At 40.2% G+C, this 18,544-nt stretch overlaps 1 protein-coding gene across 2 annotated transcripts in view; it reads right to left on the reverse strand.

The window, feature by feature from the left end:
• mapk8ip2 (mitogen-activated protein kinase 8 interacting protein 2) overlaps positions 1-18,544 on the reverse strand; it is a 31,889-nt gene that overhangs the window by 3,616 nt on the left and 9,729 nt on the right. Inside the window, exons 2-13 of one of the 2 annotated variants that reach the window (XM_028039242.1) lie at positions 14,374-14,479; positions 6,760-6,999; positions 6,578-6,656; positions 6,211-6,414; positions 3,675-5,862; positions 3,366-3,574; positions 2,815-2,890; positions 2,223-2,395; positions 2,023-2,132; positions 913-1,035; positions 725-795; positions 540-638 (exon numbers count right to left, since the gene is read on the reverse strand). In XM_028039242.1, coding sequence (XP_027895043.1) covers positions 540-638; positions 725-795; positions 913-1,035; positions 2,023-2,132; positions 2,223-2,395; positions 2,815-2,890; positions 3,366-3,574; positions 3,675-5,862; positions 6,211-6,414; positions 6,578-6,656; positions 6,760-6,999; positions 14,374-14,479 — 3,678 coding nt within the window. The remainder of the gene's footprint in view (positions 1-539; positions 639-724; positions 796-912; positions 1,036-2,022; positions 2,133-2,222; positions 2,396-2,814; positions 2,891-3,365; positions 3,575-3,674; positions 5,863-6,210; positions 6,415-6,577; positions 6,657-6,759; positions 7,000-14,373; positions 14,480-18,544) is intronic. The other variant, XM_028039249.1, reaches the window with a different exon arrangement.

The raw sequence follows: 18,544 nt of genomic DNA on the forward strand, positions 1-18,544 counted from the left end.
ATCTTTTAAGTTGTCACCTCCTGCCCACTTAAAACTAGGGTGGGAAAAAAATGATCAATTTTGACTTTTAATGTTTAATCCAAACTTTGATTCCATTCACACTACATTCTTTTAGCATGCAACTAAAAGATCTAAAAAAACAAAAATAACACAACATATTCTGATCCGGAGACATTCAAGAACAGATGGGCACTAAAATCACTGACCCGACTGTCAGGCACCATCAATGTACTCAGATAGTGGAGAGCAAAGAATCCTTTTTAATGAGTGGTGAGGGGAATGACCAAAAACAAAGGAAAGAAATAATTTAGCTTTAAGGTTGTTAGAAGACAGAGAAGATTTGGGAAAATATGAGGCCAAAATATGGATACAGTACAGAAAGATTAACAGAGAAGCTATTAACATATACGGAGAAGATCCTAACGTTGATTTTGCTTGTATGAGACCTAACTTGTGAGCCAACAGACACAAAAACAATTTTACTATTTCTTGATTATTGTTGGATTGCATTAATGAACATTTTAATAACACAGACGTACCCGACACACTCAGCCACAGGCCGCATGGATTCCTGGGATACAAATACATGGCAAGCAAATCTGTTCAGCATTGGATGCTTGGTGATGAAGCCAAAGTAGCTGCAAAGAGATGAGAGCAATAAGATGCAATCAGTCAGGTGTTAGTGTGCAGTAAAAATAGGAGGGCAGAGGACAGGACAGTTTACCAGTTGTTCCTCGGATGACATCCACAGAAAGAGATGTTCTTCATCTGGAAGAAGTGACTACATCTGTCGTACTGGGGATGAGAAGAGAAAGATGGACAGAATTTAGAACAAGATTGTAGATGAATGAGGGAAGTAAAATTACTCTGCACAAGATGGATGTTCTGTCTCTTGTTTTTATTCATTTGTACCTCATCAAGGGTGTCATATTCGTCGTCCAAACTCATGATTAGTTTAACTCCTTGCAAGCTGATCTCCAGCTCGCAGAGAGAAGGAGGTTGTACATGCACCGTCCGTTTTCTCGACATCGCAATCTACATGACAAAAAGTGTGTTCATGAGGCTATTGATAGTTTTTCAGGGTGGTGTTAGGTAAGTATGTAGTGTCAGTCAGAAGTTTGCATAAGCTTGGGATCTACAGAGTGAACGTTGCATTAATTGTGGCTATTATTGATGACCTATATTATTTTTTGCTTTTTTTTTTCCTCAAGATGGAATGATTGTACAACTTCAATAAATTTTAAAACCAAGAGTTGAGTACACACATGTGAATGTAATGCAAATTTTACTCAATTCACATTGGTTCAAACTTATCAACACAGGCTCAACTAAACATATACATCTCCACTGATATTTAGTATATTATTCCTTCTCAAGTTGCAAAGAAACCACATATGTTTTGTAGCTATCAACTCTTTATAGCAGAATTGGCTGAGCTCATTTAAACTGGTTGATTTCCTGGCATGAACTGAGCTTTTAAGCATGGTCCATAATTTGAGGTCATTACATTGGGAATGACATCCAAGAAGCCTTTAAAAATATTTATAATGTCTTTGTGATTGTTGGTTTGTTGTTCTGGGCCCATCTGTATTGATGTTTTTTAAAAATGAGAATGCTATACCAAATGAAAGCATGGTTGTAGTAGTAGTACTTGTTCCTAACTACAAAAATGTATGGTGTCTCTCTTAACCTGTTAAGATCATTTATCCAAATATACGTGGAAGCACAGTTATGTTTTTGAATGTGTTTGTATCACTGATTCAGAATGGATTAGAGAAAATCCACCATAAACTGAAACTTGTTTTAAAAATACCAGTTCTTAAAATATATTGAAAATAATCTGGAAAGAGAATATTTTTGCTTGTTTATTGTTGCTGTGAATCTCTTTGCTGTGGATGTTTGTTTTCCGTTTTCAGCAAAATATGTAGTCAAAGTTAATTTGACATTCATGTTCATGACAAGGGTGTTTTAAGTGTGACTGTAAAGAATGTATGTATGCTTTAATATTTTCACTTTTCTTACCTTTTGCATTGCAGCACAGAGAATGCCATTGCCTTGGTGATAAGGAACCTCAACAGAACCCAAAAACTGAACATTGAATGTCTCAATCCACCCTGGATTCCTTTTCAGGCCTACAGAGGGCAAAACAAATGTGTTACGCTTTTGTAATCCTTAGTTCGATGAAATGTTAAAAAGTACTGCAGATGCATGTCACCACTCACTCAGCAACTCTTTGGACTGGCCTATGACCTCATGGGCATAGAAGGCAGGAAAGATTCCTTTTTCTCCTGTCCGCATGTTATAGCCTCTGTACCAATAGTCATCTTCTTCTTCCTCCACATATAAAGGATCATCCACATCCAGCTCCAGTTCATCCTCATGTCTAGGAATGAACCTGTACAAGGCAAAGACAAAACAATGATATTGTTGTGAAATGCTACATTTGCTTCGATAAGGTCTTCCATTGTGGATAGAAGAATGGAGAAAGAACACCTCTTTTGCACAGTGAAAGCTGTTGTGGGCTTTCCTCATTAGTTTGGAGATGCGTGGCAGCTGACCTCATTGTTGTCAGCAACCTAACACCACCCAGTTCTACAAGTAGCCATTACATTTTCTCTTCGCCTAAGTGTTGATGATTGCCTCAGAACATAGTCAACCACATTATTCACATTTAATTTCTCTATACAAGAGTTTTCCAACTTAATGCTCTGGGTTTATACATTTACGAATCATGTGCCAACACATAAGAGATGTTTTGGATAGTTTATACTTTCTTTATTCACTTATCTGATTACATGAACCCTAAAGGTTCACCTGTACACTGCTCTGTGTGTCTGGTCCCGCTCCTCTCCATTGATGGTACATGAGAAAAGTCCAAAGGATTCTGTGCCTGCATGGAAGACAGACAAATTACAAATGACTCATTTTGATATAATCAGGAAAATGTTATTTCATTTGCTCAGTGCAAACATCTTGTTTCATTTTTTTCTTTGCAGGTTTGTTGCTGCTGTGAATCCCTTTGCTGTGGATGTCTGTTTTCTGTATTCAGCAAAATATGTAGCTGGGAGGTGTTATGCGGTAAAGTCAGAAAACATAATAAATGCTGTTGAGGAAATACTCTTTTCCCCCTTTTACACTTAGTATTAAGGAGGTACCTTCATAGTAGGAGAGGATACCTACTGTGAAGGCAGCAATATGTTAAACTTTTAAAGCAAAATATTCATAAAAGGGACAGTTGAGTCAGATCTACAGTATTTCCTTATGCCTGCTGTGTTTAAACAGAGCTAAGATGTTTGCCTATTTAAATGTGATAATGAAAGCTATCTTAGAATCTATTAAAATATTTATATTTTTGCACTGCTTACTTGAGGAGCGGGAGGTGCTGTTGACGAACACGTTTAGGAACTTCTTGGAAAACGGCAGATCAGCCTCTGGAGAGGAGTCCTCCGAAGAGCTCAAAAGTTCTGGCCTGATTCCTTCATTGTCGTGCCTGTAGCCCACCTTGCTGGTCTCCAATGGCTCTTCATCACATAAGGTAGACAACTCACTGTCATCACTCAAAACCGAGGTGCACCTAAAAGAACAAAACAGCAAAAAATACAGGTTCATCACAGATAAAATTGAAGGACACTTTGTACTCTATTTTCTCATTTTTCAAACAATGTTAGGCCTACCGCCGAAGGCTAACTAGTTCCAGCGTTGTATTCTCATCCACCACAAGTGTGTACTTCATGGAGTCATAAGCCAGTCCATCATCTTCATTCGACTGCCTGAGAATCAGGTCTTTCTCACACAGTGGGAGGTCATGATCAGGTAACGGATGATTGTGCACACTGGAGTCAATCGGTGGTGAGCTATCAAGTTCTAAATCACTACCACCATACGATTGATTCCTCATGCCACCCATGAAAGGATAAGAGTCACCATCGTCCTCCTCTTCATCATTGTCAGTAGAGTAGGTAAGACTAAAGCAGCGATTGGTCTGAGCGGTCGGTATGTCGAGCGTCAAACTGTTTTTGACCTCTGTGATTCGCTCAAGAGATGCAGATGAACGACTTGTTGGCCTGGGTTCCGTTTCCCGCCCCTCATCCTTGTCACTTATCACACTCTCGCTGAGGCTGGGCGAGTCTAAATCCCTTCTGCCTTCCATCATTAAGTCATTATTAGGTTCTTCGTCCTCTGGTCTCCCAGCATTCTTTGATAGCTTCTCTGTGGAGTTCTTATCACAGTCTATATTGGCATACAAGGAGGTTTCCTCCTCTATATTTGCACAGCGCTCTAAAATCAGTGGGCTTATAGTATCACCAGTAGGATTGTTCATGTAGAGATGAGAACTTGCTTCTGGCTCCATCATCTCTTTTCTGTAGCCTTTGCCTTCTTTTTCCCTTTCCTGCGACCTCTCTATATCTGCTTTCTTATCCTGGGTCTCGTCATTAAAATCATCTCCATCTCCAATGTCTGAAGATGGGGAGATGGTATCAGACACAGATGCCTTCCTCCTAAAGCACTCCTCGGGGCAACTAATTGGATATGAGCCCTCGGAGATCATCCTATTTACTAAGTTACTAAGAAGCCATGGGGAGTCTGAATTCTCACTTAGGTCATCTTCACTCTCTGATTCGGACTCCCCCTCACTTGTTTCATCATACTCATCAGCACATGGCATTAGTCTGGGCCCCACTGGCAGATAGAAGGAGCGTTTGAAACTCTCTAGGCCATGGTCTGGTTCTATCTCGAGCACCATTGGTCTGGACAGACGATCGTCGCAGCACTGGGCTGGAGGCAGCGTCTCATCTGGATCGGCCTGGTGCTCACAAGCCAGCTCATCATCCACACTCTGCATCCCCATCAGAGCCTGACCATCATCGTAGGACTCAGGAGGTAAGATGGGTGAATCAAGAAGTGAGGGGGTAGCAATAGTAGGTGAGGGATTAGGGGAAGGAGAAGGTAGAAGAGAGTCTTCTTTGGTTGGATCACGCTGGCCCAAGAGCAGAGATGTTTTGAGGCCAACAATTCCACTGTCCTGTTCTAACTCGGTATCTGGGTCTAGTTCCTGGTCGGATGTTGGTGAGCTGGCCTCTTCAATTGAGTTGGTAAGGTGAGACGAACGTCCACTGCTGCTCTCATCACTTGTCAAGTCCAACTCCGTTTCTGAAATAGAGGAGATCATGTTGGAAACCACAGGACCCCCACAAGTAAATGCTGCTTCCAGCTCCCCTTCAACTTCAGAATCAGAACCTGGAGAGCTAAGGTCCTTGTCCTGGTCTGAAGTCACATAACCCTGTTGGTTCATGTCTGCTATCCCTGGGTCTGAGGATGGGGAGGTTGAATCATTAGCCTCTGGCTCCACAGCAGAAGCTGTTTGAGTATCTGAATGGTTGGACTGGTCTGGAGCTTCTGAGCGGCTTGAGTGATAGCTGGAGAAAGACGCGGGCTCAGAGGGCTCAATCGAAGGGAATTCAACATAAGATGATGGATTCTCCTTGCAAACCATGTCATAGGCCTCCTTGCACATGAACTCCACTTCAAAGTCCTTCTCCAGCTCTTCATCAGACAAGGGTGTATCAGCACCTTCATTCCCTCCCATGGGAGCCGTGGATGATAAACAATGACTGGTACCATCTGGGTCAGGATCATTTTCTGGTTCCATACCAGACTCACTGGTGATTGTATAAGTGTCTGTGGCACGCCGGTTTGAGTGTTTATGGTTGTGGTCACTGTTGAGGTCATGGTCCACCTCTGTGTCTGAACACTGGGAGTGCTCGTCTACAGAGGGTACTCTGGCTGTCTGGATTGTTGGGTCTGCCTTTGAGTCAGTAAACTCTGAAGGACATGGGTTGGACTTGTGCTGGCCAAATGATCCTGTAAAGATAATAGTGTTGCAGAAAGAAAACATGGTAAACAACAAAAAACACAGCACTTGCAACTTTAATGAAGTTGATGATGATGAAACGGAGATAAAAGGTAGACAATCTAAGGAGCTGAGATAGAGAAATTTCAACATGCTTGACAAAAATAAAGGCTAATCTCTGTTTTTTACTGATCAATATTCATTAAAACAAGATATAAGCGAATGTCTATATATATAAAAAAAAAAAAGCTCAATGATTTTTCAAGTTGTACATTAAATCAAATCCACAACACAGCACTACATCACACTGATGTAAATGGGGATGGAATTCAAGCTTGATGGGCTGGCCTTCGTGTTACCATATTCTGGCCTTTCCCGTCTGTTGCCCTCCAGGTCGCAGAGGAGGGGCCTATGAGGAGATTGGGGATTCCCGCCCTCCCCTGCTTGTTTTGGTGGAGTACCTTTGCTCTGCAACCCTGGAGCCTGGGAAAGTGGAGAGGCTCTGCACTGGCCTGTCACATGGCTACCATCCTCCAAGCATGAGTGGGTTGGAGACAGACGACCTGAAAGTAGGAAAGGGCCTACTTTGACAGAGTTCAAAGCTATCAAAACTATCTGAACTTCAGTGGAGAGTTGGAAGTATTTATTTTTCATATTCACTACGTTTTGTTTTGTACAATAAAATAACTTCCATCAAGTGCTTTACAGATAATGTGATGAGCTTACCTTGTGAAGTTGGATTACGTAAAGAGTCTTGCCAACTTCCTTTCTTTGGGGACAGACTGCTGTTGTTGTTCAACGAATCCTAGTAAACGAGATCCAGTATTATAAACGATTGTATGTGGCTAATAGAAAGAGCTTACATGAGGTTAGTGCATTCTGGGTGATTAAATACTGACTCTGCATACCTGCGACACAGCGGTGGTAAGATTCAATGTGGTGGGTCTGCTCTTCAGAGTGCCCAGGATAGGGGAGGGAGGAGGCGATGCAGAGGGAGACGGGGGTGCATCAGGGTCAACTTCTTCCTCTTCATCCTCTTCATCCTCCTCATCCTCATCTTCATCATCAATCATCTCAAACTCTTGGAAGTCATCCTGGAAGGAGCAGACTGGGTGGTGCATGTCACTCTTCTCCAGGATGAGGGAATCCTAAAAGAGAGAGAGAGACAGAGAGAGAGAGAGAGTTAGTTATTGTACATAACATCATCATCACCCACATCGACATAAAACCCCCCACTGAATCCCCAGATGGCACTCCTTCCAGGATACCATCCAGAGACTCCAATACCAGGTGATTTGAAATGCAGTTCAGTACCTAAGCAGGAAGAACAGTCAGAACCTTCCTTGGTGAACGGAAAAGAAAAATTTTAAATTGACAAATACTGATTTAAGAAAGCAGATAAAAATTTAGAAAATACAAAAAGGAATCCTTTAAAATACATTTACTGTTTGTTGGGTTCAAACCTACAACCTCTGTTACAGGTACTGCAGCATTTCTCTTTTGATGGTACTTTAAAACAATCATATAGATAGATACATGTTGTGGTTCTTTAACACTTAGACACTATGTTTAGTATGTCATACAATGTGGAAAAGCTCAAAGCGTATGAATACTTATGCAAGACTTAGTATTATGATTTATAATAAGAGATGGACAAACATATTGAAATGGAGCTCATGTTCAACTGTTTTTCATGCTCATGAGTATTGCTTTTGCCTTTCTCAGGATCTGCTTTATGAAAAAGACGATAAGGCTTTGCAGACGGTAGGGTATTAGATCACACTAGCAAGCTCGAGGTGAACAAAATAAAATTAGATCGAACACATCTGTATCGGATTTCATTGGTTTACCGGAAAGCACAACACTAAATGGTTTGAGGTTCAATAAACCACACCTCCTCTGTTGGTTTCAGATGTGTACAGCAGCTGAAAACATTTGCTTATGCTATACTACACATACAAAAAAATGTGTTGTTGCCACATTGCTTAGGATTTTCTTTGCATGAGCCCCTATTCCCTACTTTGAATTTAACAATGCCTGGATTGATTTGTCCATTACATCCAGTTAACAAGCGCAGCAGTTTCTGTGCCTCTAAGTGCCGTCTGTGTAATGGACGAATCAAAGCTCACCCTCTCACCCTTTCATGTTAATACCCACCACACAATTCTGCTGATGCCTGATGCATCCAGTTTATGCTACAGAATCTGAAATCAACACTCAGCCTACTGCATAGGGACTACACATGAATATGCAAACTTGTGTCTCTTTTACATATCTCTTGTTGAGGATTTAGTTGCTAACATACAGTGGAATGTTTGGAAAAAAGATCTTGTTTTCCATGGAGGATGGCTCTGAGGCAAATATCTGCAGTCACTATGTAAAAAAGCCAAGGCTCCTTGTGCTTTTTCCACACAACATTTGAGCATATGTGACATATAACAATATGACGGTGTAAAAACTTTAAAGATCCATATCTAGGTTGTGAAAACGCTTCAACTGCCGGGGGACAACACTCTGCAGCATCACAACACATCCTCTAGCAAGGCCACCTGGCAGACAGGCAGGCGGGATTACAAATAAATAAATAAAACAAAACTATAAATAAGAAGTGTGTGTTGGCAAAAATCAATCCCTGCAGTCTCCAGTTCCCAAGGACAACCCACCCAGCCCAGTAGCATGCATCCTGTCGATTAGTACACAATGCTGCACTCCTGCATACGAGCCACTGGGAATATACTTACTGACTCGCACAGAAAATGTATTCAGTTTACTAATCAGCAGGCTTACATTTTACTGTACTAGGACACTATTTAACCTAAGCCAATTATATGAGCTCCCAGTTGTTATCCTGCATATATCCTTCATATAAGCATTTCAGCAACTTTACAGGAGCAAGTAGAGCTACAAAAGTAGCAAATATACTTAAAAGCAGCAAAGCTTTTCAATCTCTAATTAGTAGACTGCAGGCCAGATGACCGAATCAAATGACTCTGCTGCAACTGAATATCAGAGGAACAGTATGATGGCTGCCCTAATGAAAAAAAATCCATTTACCAGTGCAGAAAACAGACCCTTCGGGTCAAATTATAGCACCATGTATCCTAATGAACAGAAAAACCAGCAGCAAAAAGGTTTAGAGAGCCTGAAGATGAGAGCTTAAAGCAAATAACATTTTACACATGTTGGGTGAAACCAGAGACAAAAAAGAATTTAAAAAATGAAACGATAAAATCAAAGTATCTTGGAGATCCGAGAGACTTAATAGCTTAAGTTTTAAAAAGAATATTGAGAAAGATTATTGCAGACATCCATCCATCCATCCATTTTCTGTGCACCCTTGTCCCTAATGGGGTCGGGAGGGTTGCTGGTGCCTATCTCCAGCTACGTTCCGGGCGAGAGGCGGGGTACACCCTGGACAGGTCGCCAGTCTGTCGCAGGGCAGACTTGCAGACAGGAAAAGATAATTGTTTTTGGTTTTTATTATGATGCGGGGTTATTTTATTTTTGGCAAAGTGTTGAATTTATATTTGATGCTGGGAATCATTTAAAGTGCTTTGGAAATATATTCAGACTCTTTTAACTTTTGAAATGTTTTCATGTTAATACTAGTAGCTTCAATGTATTTTCAAAAAGACTTTATATTACATACCACACAAAATATTACAACAAACTGAAGAGGAAGTAGAGGAAGAAGAAAATTATACATGAGATTAATTTTATATTTGAATAGAAATGTGAAAATATGGCAGGTAGGTATGTGTTACAACTATTTAAACCATTTCATAACACTCAGTCTGAGGTAATGTCTTCCATGAATGGATCTACCTGCCTTCCATCAGCAACAGGTTCTCTGCATCCCCACAACTTGATGCTGCCACTACCAAGTTTTACTGTGGGCATGGTGTGTTCAGGGGTAAGATGCATTGCAATGTAAGACTTATGCCCAACATAACATTCACCACACAGGACAAAATGACAAACCTTTTTCTTATCTGATCAGAGCATCTTTTGCCACATGCTCGCTGTGCTCCCTTCATCACACACAGTGTTTTGATTCAACAATGGCTTTCTTCAGGCTGCTTTACTTTATAGGTCGGATTTGTGACAATCACCTCCTGGTGGCAATATATTAGTGCCACACAATTCCTATTTTCTGAGAACAGATTGAAAAGTGCTCTCTGAGATGTCCAAAACTTGGTACATTGTTTTCTAACTCCACTTTAAACTTTTTTTACAATGGTGGTGTTTTTTCACTTGTATTCCCTAACAAATACTTGAGGCCTTCAAAGAACAGCTATCTTGATCCTGAGAATAAATCACATGCAGTTGGACTTAATTAGTTGACTTCTGAGGTTTATTGGTTGTACTATATTTTATTTAAATGAGAAAGGTAAAAAAAAAATCTGCATGAACATTTTAGATTTTTAATTCTAACAAACATTTTGTAATTTCCTACCCCAACAAAGTTAAATTCTTTGTGTTGGTCCATTGTAGAAAATCTAAAAAAGAATGCATTGATGTTTGTGGTTGTAACATGACAAAATGTAAAAAAGAAAAAAAAAGCTAGAGGAATACTCACACTATTGAAAGGCACTATATATTCAGATTTTTAGTGTTCTTAGTCTTGAAATTACTTCAATAGTAAAGATCAGAGAACAGCAGGTGGCTTTATTACTTTGCTTGGTTTATTTTGTAGGCTTTCATAATCTTACTTACCAAATACACAAAGGGGAAGAATTATGTGATCCAATCTCACCCAGATATATTTTATGTCACAGGATGGGGTTAAGAGTGAAGGTCTATATCTTCCTCCCACAATTTGTAAACATATTAGGTTACCCAGAAATTCCAAATTAACTGCAGAAGGCTGGAAGAAAAAAGAAAAATCACCATAACTTGCGGTGACTCTAAATTTGAATCTGTTGGATTGCTGCATCTGTAAATGTCAGCATTTCAAATTAAGAATTGCAGCACAGCTAGGACACATACACCGCTGTTCTGTCACATGCTAAATTATGCATACGCTTCTACCATTCAGTCTGAGCTCTGGAGGGATGGAGATGGCTATTTGAGAGGCCACAAGGCATGGAGCAGCAGGGGTTTTGTGGTTGTGAGTATGTGTGCATGTGAGACCTTGTGAAAAGATTAAAAAGCATGAAAGAGAAAGAGGAAACTCTGCTGCTGTGGTGGTCTCTCTGTTTGACATGGTGAAACACTGCTTACAGGAATGAAAGGTTGAGGAAAACATACAGTCAAAGTTACACTTTAGAGAATTTAGTAAAGGGCACCCTGGACCAAAAACTTAACAACAAAGTTAGAATACCATTCCATTAAAACAAATTGCACTGTTTTTGGAGCGCTTTCAGCCAAATACAACAGAAAAAAAACACCTTCTGTTTTGATCACATGCACATATAGGCGTGTCTCTGTCATAATAGCATATTCTGAGTTATACAGATTAAGACCTGGACCCCACAACTAATTAGGATTAATCAAAACTCTGGATTGAGGCGCAAAGATAATCTCACTATTTAGCTTGGCCGCTCTTCCTCAACATCAAAGGCATGAAGCCCAGTGTGATCAAATCATACTGACAAGAAACCCACAAGCCTCTGTCTTCCACAGCACAGTGATGATCAGTGGGGATAAAATGCTGCTGCTGCTGGGGATGATGAGCTGACAAACTGTCATGCACCTTACTGATGCAAGCAAAATCAAATAGCATGTGAAGCACCCTGTCTATGTAATTTCTAGTCTCGGCTTTCTCTTCTTGTTATTTGGACTTACACACGCATATATGAACGCTCAGAGGGCGTCTGAGTGTGTGTCCTATTCATCCCATGTCAGCAAGAATCTCTCCTCTTGGCAATGATGTAACCTAACAAGGACTGACGCCGTGTCTGAACTACGCTTTCATGTTTGCGAAGTGAGCAGTCAAGCTGTCTGATGATGCGGACAGGAGTTTAAATCCATGTGGAGAACGTCGATGGGGGAGTGGACCATGTATGACATCATAAGATGAAAGTTTTTTTCTTAAATAATCTTTCCTCCTGTAGAGGGCTTCTACATAGCTCAGTTTTAAGTGAGCTTTCCAAATGTGTTTTGTTACAGGATTAAAGGGGAAGGAAGCAAAATATCTGCTGCAACACTTTGGCAGGAGCTTAAGCCTAAGACTCAATCCCTGAGCTGTATCCCCATTCCCAGTCAAGAAAAAGAGGAATAGGAGGAGAAAGAAGAAGAATGGAAGCTTTAAAAGAAGAGGAGTGAAAAAAGGTGGCAGAGAAGGAGCAGGGAGTGTAAGCTCTGTCTCTAGGCAACGCTCTGTGAGGGGAGGAAGGAAAACACACTTGGGAGGGAGGGAAAGAAGGAGGTAGTCTCTGCATAGCAGCAAACTGCACTGGGTCATCCAGCCTCTGCTGCAGCCGTGGCTCAACGCCACCAGGATAAAACATTAACATCCTACAGGATGGACAGACAGAAGCAAACAGAACAGTTGAAACCAGATGACTTAATTACTTATAAGAAAGATGACCAGACTTGTAGGAAGAAACAGATCATGACTCAACCATTAAATCAAGCTTTATTGCATGGTTCTTTATGTACTGACAGTCGAGGATGAAAATTCATTTAGACGTGGATTTGGTGGGTGACAAAATTAAATTTCCTTTAATTAGGTCAAGAATGATGCGCAAAGTGGTCAAACACCTCAGCCAAAGAAGATAGCTGCATAAACTTTAACCAAAGCTATTTAAATTTTGTTGCTTAAGTTAATTTTCATAAAATTTTAATTTAAATTCTGGATTATTGTCCAAATGACAAGTTAGTGGACTAAAAGTCACCAACACTTACTTTCCTATTTGCAATTGTTGTGCAACCAACACCAGGCAGAGTAGGTATCCTACGTTATAGCTAATCATTTTAAATTTCAGTGATATTGACAGTTTCTTTTAGTATCCGTTTGGTTTCTTTTTGTGTGCCTACTTAAATTTAGCTTCTCTTACCATATTTGTGCAGACAATTTTCAGTAAAACTGTTTTTTTATGCAGGTCTGGTATAAAATAATTTTTTGAGTCATAATTGTTCCCAACTACCTTCTGGTAACATGGAAAATTACTAAGATAAAAAGAAAGTTCCTGGTTGTCCACAGCTTGTTCAAAACTGTAAAACAAGACCACATACTTGAAAAAAAAAAAAAACAGTATACTTCAAAACTGTTTAAATATAACCTCATTATTTGCAAGCCATTTTCTGAAGTCAGCTCCTGGTTTCATTATTTGGACATTAAGCCCCTGAATACAATTCTGATTTGATAAAACCTTACATATCAACATCCTTGCAAATTTATTACATCTGCAAAATTAACTCAGCCTCACATTATAGGGAGAGCAAATCAAACATAATTTGATTATTTTCTTTTAATATTGTCTACTATTTCTAAGATGCTCAATTATTTTGCAGTTAGTAACTGTTAGGCTTTGCAAATTAAAGAGCAGTCAAAACTCTCCTGGAAGTTGTGGACCTACAAATGATTGCTTTTTCCATCTACAGTATAAGAGTTCGTTGATAGTTGCAAAAAGTCTTGTGTTCAATATTTAAGAGGTTTAAATCGGCTGGTTTAGACAAAATTTTAAAACAGCACACTTGGATCTCATTGAGCTACTAAAATTAATCCACCTTGAAGTCAAGTGCAAAGTGAGAAGAAGCTGGGGGTCCCTGCTTGGCTCCGGGCTTCGGAAAAAGGCCAGACCGTCAGCTGAAAAAGGGTGCAACGTTTGGATATGAGGGAGACTCCCTGATGGTCCTACTTGGAAAAGGTTCAACAGGCTCAGGAGCTCTGGGCCATTTGAACAGGGAACTGGTTTGGGTTGCCTTGCTGTGCAGCGAGGTTAGCTCCAGCTCCAGATCCCTGGTTTCAATCAGTCAAACTTTGACTGTGGATGTCTTTAATTTAATTTTAGCTTATAGACAGCTTATACCTGTACCCATAAAATTAGGGGGGAAAATCAGTTAGCGTAAATACAAGCCAAGCATTAGCAGACACGCAAGTCAGGATGAAACCTGCGTTCACCGCAGCAATGTTGCCAAAATCTAATTTATCTCCGACTTCTTGGCTTAGTGGGTAAAATACAAGAAGTCTTTCCTTGAATTAAACTGAAGTAAAGTGAATTTTGAGAGTCAAAGAAAGTTACTTACCACATTTTATTTAGAGATTGCATTGTTAAACAATGTTCTATAATCCCTTATAGCCACTTCAGCAACAGTTTATCCTTAATGGGTACTTTGCCAATTATCTGTCAAATGTAACTGAGTAATTATAGTTTTATTTAAGATTTGTGAGTCACTGCTCTTGTTCTTGGAGTCAAAAACTTACTCATGTAGAAGTGTTTTTTTGTTTGTTTGTTTTTGTTTTTATTTTGTTGTTTTTGTTTTTTTTGTGCTTTGATGACGGGCAAATATAAATACACACACAGACATTCCACAAAATGTGTAAAATATTAGAAAACCATAAAACAGAGTATCACCTTTTCATAAGGATCAGAATCATAGTTGAGTCCAATCCCACAGTCATCTGTGATTTCGGAAAGATCTTCATCATCAAACTCCTCTAGGCTGATGTCATGGGAAGGCCTAGAAACGCACAAGGGGAGACAATATTTAAGAAACATTTCTGAAAATTGTTTCTGATTACACCTAAATGGTTCTTTCTTTTAAGAAGAGTGTTCTGTTTGATTTGTCCCCTCCACACTCAATCCATGTTTCAGGTGAAACCTGCTCTCACTTACTGGCTTCCCAAGTCACATGTTCTAAATTTACACAGCACCCCCAATACACGCTCACATACAATAACTGTGCACTACATGATAGATCAATAGCAGTTTATTTCTTATTATTAACCTTTATTTAATCATTAAAACACCACTGAGATAAAAAAAAAAAACCTCCTGGCCAAGAACAGCAGCAGCACACAGAGTTTGTAACTGAGTACTAGTGAATTCTGCACATCTATTGGGTAAGAAATTGTTAGAAGTTCTATGTTAAAGTTTCTAAACTCTCTTTTATAAAACCATCGCTCCACAGCAGGGGAGTGACTACATCCCTGTAATGAGCCAAATGAAGTTTGGTTGTGTAGGCTTTATTTCATCTATGCTTCATTACATCCAGCAGCCTCCCCAAGTCTGTAGCAGCTGCCTTGCAATGAATTGAAGGAAATGCTGCAATGCAGCTTTTCTGCAAAGCAGAAGATTCTTTACATATTACCTATAGGTGCAAGATTAGATCTCCCTGTCAGATTGGTTTCCATGTCCTCACGACGTAACAGTGCTCAAAGAGGAAATGAAGATACACTGATTCATGTGAAGGTGAAACATTAAATTGAAAAAACAGGGGCAAAATAAAGATACTGATGGCAATCTACATTTTTCCATTTCATTTAATTTTGTTCAGGATGAATTAGGGAGACCAGGCTATGCTGCAGTTACATGCACTCACTGAGGAAACCAGAAGAGAGAATTGGGTGTTGAGTCAGTGAATTACATCTCATGGGTCAGAAGGAACAAAATTGCTAAAAGAGAAAAAAAATCAAAGTGCATCCCCTTCTGGTGGAAATGGGCATAGATTAGATAATGAGTCTTTAAAGGTGTTGAAAAGTTACTGTTTCAAAGCCATATTAGTTAGTAATCAGAACTTTTGCTCCTAAAAGTCATTTGAATGAAAAAGTGAAAAAGAGTGTTGAGAGTTTTCTCCCACCTGTAGCTGCACAGTGTTGGTCAGCTTATTAAAGGAGACTACTAAGCTTTTATCTCTATCACAGACTCTATCAGAGAGAGTAAAATGCACTGAAAAAGGGAAATAATTTCTTTTTTAATTTAAATAAAATTGTAAGAACTTTTAACATCTTACATCAAACTTACATTTGCTATGTTTTTTGTTTTTTTTACTCTGGTCACATTCAGTGCTGGCCAATGGCTGATGCACCAGTCAATCACCTACTGATCAAAATGGCAATCTTATCATGATCTACTGTGACCGGTAATCGCCGGGTCAAATGCAGAAAAAATCTGTTTTTTTTTGTCCAGTTTATTACCTGGAAGAATAAACTGTTGAATAAGGTGTTTTGACGTTTCCATATCACAAACACATTAAAAACGTCATGTCTTTAATGCAGTTGGGATATGAGACAAGTCAAAATACACTCCCTGTCACAAAATCTAAAGAATATATTTTATTTAAAGAAGTATTGATGAATTGATTACTGTTATTTCTTTAATTAAAACAGATTTTTCTGTATATGCTATAGTCCTCACAAGCATCATTTGAATCCACAACTACAACGTGTTCCAAATTATTATGCAAATTGGATTTAAGTATCATAAAGATTACATTTTTTGTTGTGCCATTACATTTATAGATGGTATTGTGTGTCAGGGCTCTTTGAATCACTATAATTAATTTCAGAGAGCTGGGTTGATTAGTTTGTCTGGTGAGCTCAATTAAAGGAAATCTACTTAAGAAGGATGTTCCACATTATTAAGCAGGCCACAGGTTTCAAGCAATATGGGAAAGAAAAAGGATCTCTCTGCTGACTAAAATCATCAGGTAGTGTAGAACCGTATGGCATGGTATGAAAACATTAGATATTTAATGAAAACTGAAGCGTTATCGTACTGTGAAGAGATTTGTGGCTGATTAAAATGCCCTTACAAAGCAGCAAACAGGTATTTGAAGCTGCTGGTGCCTCTGGAACCTCAAGATGGAGGATCCTCCAGAGACTTGCGGTGAATGAACCTACTATTCGGCCCCTAACCAGAGCTCACAAGCAGAAACGGTCACAGTGGGCCCAGCCATACATGAAGATTAATTTTCAAACAGACTTGTTCACTGATGACCTCTGTGCAACCCTGGATGGTCCAGATGGACGCAGTAGTGGATTGGTGGTGGATGGCCACCACATCCCAACATGACTGTGACGTCAGCAAGGAGGTGGTGGAGTCATGTTTGGGCCGAAATCATGGGGAGAGAATCATTGGTCGGCCCCTTCAGAGTCCCTGAAGGTGTGAAAATGACCTCAGCAAAGTATATGGACTTTCTGACTGATCACTTTCTTTCATGGTTCAAAAAGAAGAGCTGTACCTTCAGTAGCAAAATCATCCTCATGCATGACAATGCACCATCTCATGCTGCAAGGAATACCACTGTGTCATTGGCTGCTATGGGCATAAAAGGGGAGAAACTCATGGTGTGGTCACCATCCTCCTCTGACCTCAACCCTATTGAGAACCTTTGGAGTTTCCTCAAGCAGAAGATCTGAGGGTGGAATCCAGTTCATATCAAAACAGCAGCTCTGGGAAGGTTTTCTGACATCCTGCAAAGAAATTCAAGCAGAAACTATCCACAAACTCACAAGTTCAATGGATGCAAGAACTGTGCAGGTGATATCAAAGAAGGGGTCCTATGTTAACATGCAACTCGGTCTGTTAAGATGTTTTTGATTGAAATAGCTTTTGATTTTAGTACATGTGACCACTTAAGGCTGCACATTCACAGAATGACCGTTTGAAGTTCTTTATAATCCATAAAATGTTTAGAAAATCTGCTGTGCATAATAATTTGGAAAAGTGCATTTTGAGGGGTTTTTTTTTAAAAAAAATACTTTTCTCATGGGGAGCTTTGTTCAGTAAAATTTGATTTATACTGTAATAGTTCATGACTTGAAAATTATACTGACCGTCATTTGCATTGACCATTTAGAAAAATCTGAGAAAATATCACTTGCATAATAATTTGGAACACGGTGTAAACAGTTGTGGCCTAGAAACACACAGGGGGAGACAATATTTAAGAAACATTTGTGAAAAATGTTTCTGATTACAGCTAAATGGTTCTTTCTTTTAAGAAGAGCTTTCTGTTTGATTTGTGCCCTCCACACTCAACCCATGTTTCAGGGTTGAGTGAAACCCTGAAACTCAACCCAAAGTATAGAAACGAGTATATAAACCAGACACAAAGATATGAAGAGCCCACAAATATGCAGTGAAACACTCGATCAGCAGAGTTCTATAGTGAGCGGGCAGAGATCCACCTTCCCACAGCACATCTCTTTGACGCAAAGTTCAGAAGAAATCAGCATCCATCCATCCATCCATCCATCCATCTTCTTCCGCTTATCCGAGGTCGGGTCGCGGGGGTAGCAGCTTCAGAAGGGAGGCCCAGACTTCCCTCTCCCCAGCCACTTCTTCCAGCTCCTCCGGGGGAATCCCGAGGCGTTCCCAGGCCAGCCGAGAGACATGGTCCCTCCAGCGTGTCCTGGGTCTTCCCCGGGGCCTCCTCCCGGTGGGACGTGCCCGGAACACCTCACCAGGGAGGCGTCCAGGAGGCATCCTGACCAGATGCCCAAGCCACCTCAACTGGCTCCTCTCGATGTGAAGGAGCAGCGGCTCTACTCTGAGTCCCTCCCAGATGACTGAGCTTCTCACCCTATCTCTAAGGGAGAGCCCAGCCACCCTACGGAGAAAACCCATTTCGGCCGCTTGTATCCACGATCTCGTTCTTTCGGTCATGACCCAAAGCTCATGACCATAGATGAGGGTGGGAACGTAGATCGACCGGTAAATCGAGAGCTTCGCTTTTTGGCTCAGCTCTCTCTTCACCACGACGGACCGGTACAGCGCCCGTTTGACAGCAGACGCTGCGCCA

This window comes from Xiphophorus couchianus, chromosome 2 (genome assembly GCF_001444195.1).
Source record: "Xiphophorus couchianus chromosome 2, X_couchianus-1.0, whole genome shotgun sequence".
Taxonomy (NCBI): Eukaryota; Metazoa; Chordata; class Actinopteri; order Cyprinodontiformes; family Poeciliidae; genus Xiphophorus; species Xiphophorus couchianus.